The following is a 2,842-nucleotide window of genomic DNA, read 5'->3' as shown; positions in this document are numbered from 1 at the left end:
TTTTTTATATTTTTATTTTTATATTTTTTTTTTTTTTTTTTTTATAATAAATTTTTTTTTTTTTTTTTTTTTTTTAAAGGTTATTATCATTTTGTCAAAGAAAGTATTGCACAAACCCATCTGAAGCCGTTAATTTATCTACAATTCATATATGAATTCTGATTTTTTAAAATTATAAATATTATATATATATATATATATATATATATATATATTTATCTATATTTGAACATTCATTTTTTTTTTTTTTTATTTGTTTTTATTTTTTAAAAAAAAAAAACTTTAAAATATAATATAAAATAATTTGTTCCAAACAAAAAGTAAAATAATAAATATATTTTATCCTTATAAAATGTTCTTTAAAACAGAAACATATATATATATGTGTATGTGTATGTATTCTTTACAAAATATAAATGTTATTACCAAAAAAAAAAAAAAAAAAAAAAAAAAAAAAAAAAAAAAAAAAAAAAAAAAAAAAAAAATTAAAAAATCAGGAATATGAAAAATATAAAAAATGCGAAAATATAAAATAACATATAAAATTTAAAGACACTATACATAAAATCATTGCTTACTGAAATAAGTTAAAAACATTTTTTGTTGATAATAATCTATCTAACAATCATAATATAAATGATAATCATAAGCGTTAACATATTTATTATATGCGGAAATTTCTTCTCTTTTGAATTTTATATATTCTTGTATCATTTCCTAAAAGAAAAAAAAAAAAAATATATATAAAAAAAAAATATACATATATATATATATATATATATATATATGTCTCATTTATGGTGGTTGTACTTATTTCTTTTTTATTTTAAAATTTTTTAGCTTACCTCGGTAAAAATATTATTTACAGTTAAAAATGCATGATCCTTTTCCAGAGCATCTAAACTTTCACTAAGTGAAAAAGATATACTTTGTGGTTCTTCACATTTAAAGAAGTTCTTAAATTCTGGTGATTCGTTAATAGAATGTAAGGAATCATAATCTTCCAAGGCATGAGTAAGAATATTAAAATTTTCTGGGTTTTGTACATATTTCAAAAATATACTAGAAATAAAGAATTGATTATTTTTACTTTCAAATGGAACTAGTGGTTGTTCTTTGGATTTTATACCATCACAACCAGCCAAAATGATAGCAGCCATAACTAAATGTGGTGAGTTAGCACAATCAGGTAATCTAAATTCAATTCTTTTTTCAGATGGATTACTGTAGTTTATCAAAGATAACCTAATAACAGCACTTCTAGATCCAAAGGAATAAAATAATTTTTGGCAAGTTTCAAATCCTGGTACTAATCTTTTATATGAATTCATAGTAGCATTACAAAAAGCTTGTAAAGCTTTTGCATGTTTAACTATTCCATACATAAAATAAAAAGATTCTTTTGATAAAAAGAATGTAGAAGGATCATTTAGATAGAATATATTTTTATTATTTTTCCACAAGGATATATTACAATGCAAACCATTTCCATTATCATTAACTAAAGGTTTAGGCATAAAAGAAGATGTTCTATTAAATGAGCTAACTGTTGTTTTTATAATTTGTTTTGTAATAAGTAGAAAATCAGCATTTCTTAAAGCGTCAAAATATTTTAAAGAAATTTCATGCTGACTTGTTGAAACCTCATGATGATATCTTTGTACATTAATATTCATATCATTTAATGCTCTACATATCCTTAGTTTAATTATATTAGATGCATCATATGGATCTGTTTTAAAATAACCAGATTTTTTCTTTACTTTTTTACTATCATCATTTATTAAATACTCATTATTAGGATTATTCATATGATCTTTATGTGGTTCATATTTAGTTACAACATTATTACCATAAATACTAGATAAATCATTTTTACAAGAAAATGATTCTCTATCATAAATCTTCAGATAAGTATTATATTCATCTAAACTATAATTTACCTTATCAAATATAAAAAATTCTAATTCATTCCCAATACAAACCTTATCTGCAATGCCTTCATTCTTAACGAATTCACATGTTTTCTTTAATAATGTTCTTGGACATTTATAATAATCAAAACCATTATATCTTTTTATATCACACATAACATTTAAAATATTCTTTCCATCACATTCTTCCACATAACATGTTGAATAATCTACTTTAATAATAAAATCACTTACTTCAGTATCTGAACAAAGTTTAATAGAAGATGCATCAAACGAAAAACCATTTTCTAACTTATTTAATGTAATTTCCTTTACATAAAAAAAACACTTAAAATAGGTTCCTAACAAATTAGTAATAATACCAGCTACTATTTCTACATCATTACTTTTGTCATTTATATACTCGTACAGTTCGGCATTATTTGAAAAACTCACGGACCCTGTTTTTATACAAAAAAAAAAAATAATAAATATATATATATATATATATATATATATAAAATACATGTAATATATTATAAGCACAAATATATATATTCACCCCAATATATATATATATACTTTACAACAATTTTTTTAACATTTTTTCTTGGTATTTCTATTATTATTAAAATGTACATATTGTACATACACCCATAAAAATTAAAACATAGAAATATTATATATATATTATATATTTATAATATATATATATTATATATATATGTTTTTTTTTTTTTTTTTTTTTTTTTTTTTTTTTTTTTTTTTTTTATTTTTTTTATTTTTTTTTAAAAAATATAAAATTTATATTTTTTAAAATTTTTTTTAAAAATAAAAGGATATTTATTTTTAAAAAAAAAAAAAAAAAAAAATTTTTTTTTTAATTTTTAAAAAAAATTTTTTAAAAATAAAAAAATTTTTTTAAAAAA

General features: G+C 19.0%; 1 protein-coding gene across 1 annotated transcript; it reads right to left on the bottom strand.

Annotated features, from left to right (window-relative positions):
• Positions 1-618: 618 nt before the first annotated feature.
• PGSY75_0922600 (putative glutamine synthetase) lies at positions 619-2,571 on the bottom strand (the record flags this gene model as incomplete). Its single annotated transcript, XM_018785633.1, has 3 exons — positions 619-717; positions 846-2,374; positions 2,568-2,571. The coding sequence occupies 3 exons, from the start codon at positions 2,569-2,571 to the stop codon at positions 619-621; spliced, it is 1,632 nt and encodes a 543-aa protein (XP_018641974.1).
• Between the last annotated feature and the right edge of the window lie 271 nt (positions 2,572-2,842).

Source organism: Plasmodium gaboni, chromosome 9 (genome assembly GCF_001602025.1).
Source record: "Plasmodium gaboni strain SY75 chromosome 9, whole genome shotgun sequence".
Taxonomy (NCBI): Eukaryota; Apicomplexa; class Aconoidasida; order Haemosporida; family Plasmodiidae; genus Plasmodium; species Plasmodium gaboni.
Note: the sequence above shows the minus strand (reverse complement) of the source record. Positions and strands in the feature narration are given on the sequence as shown.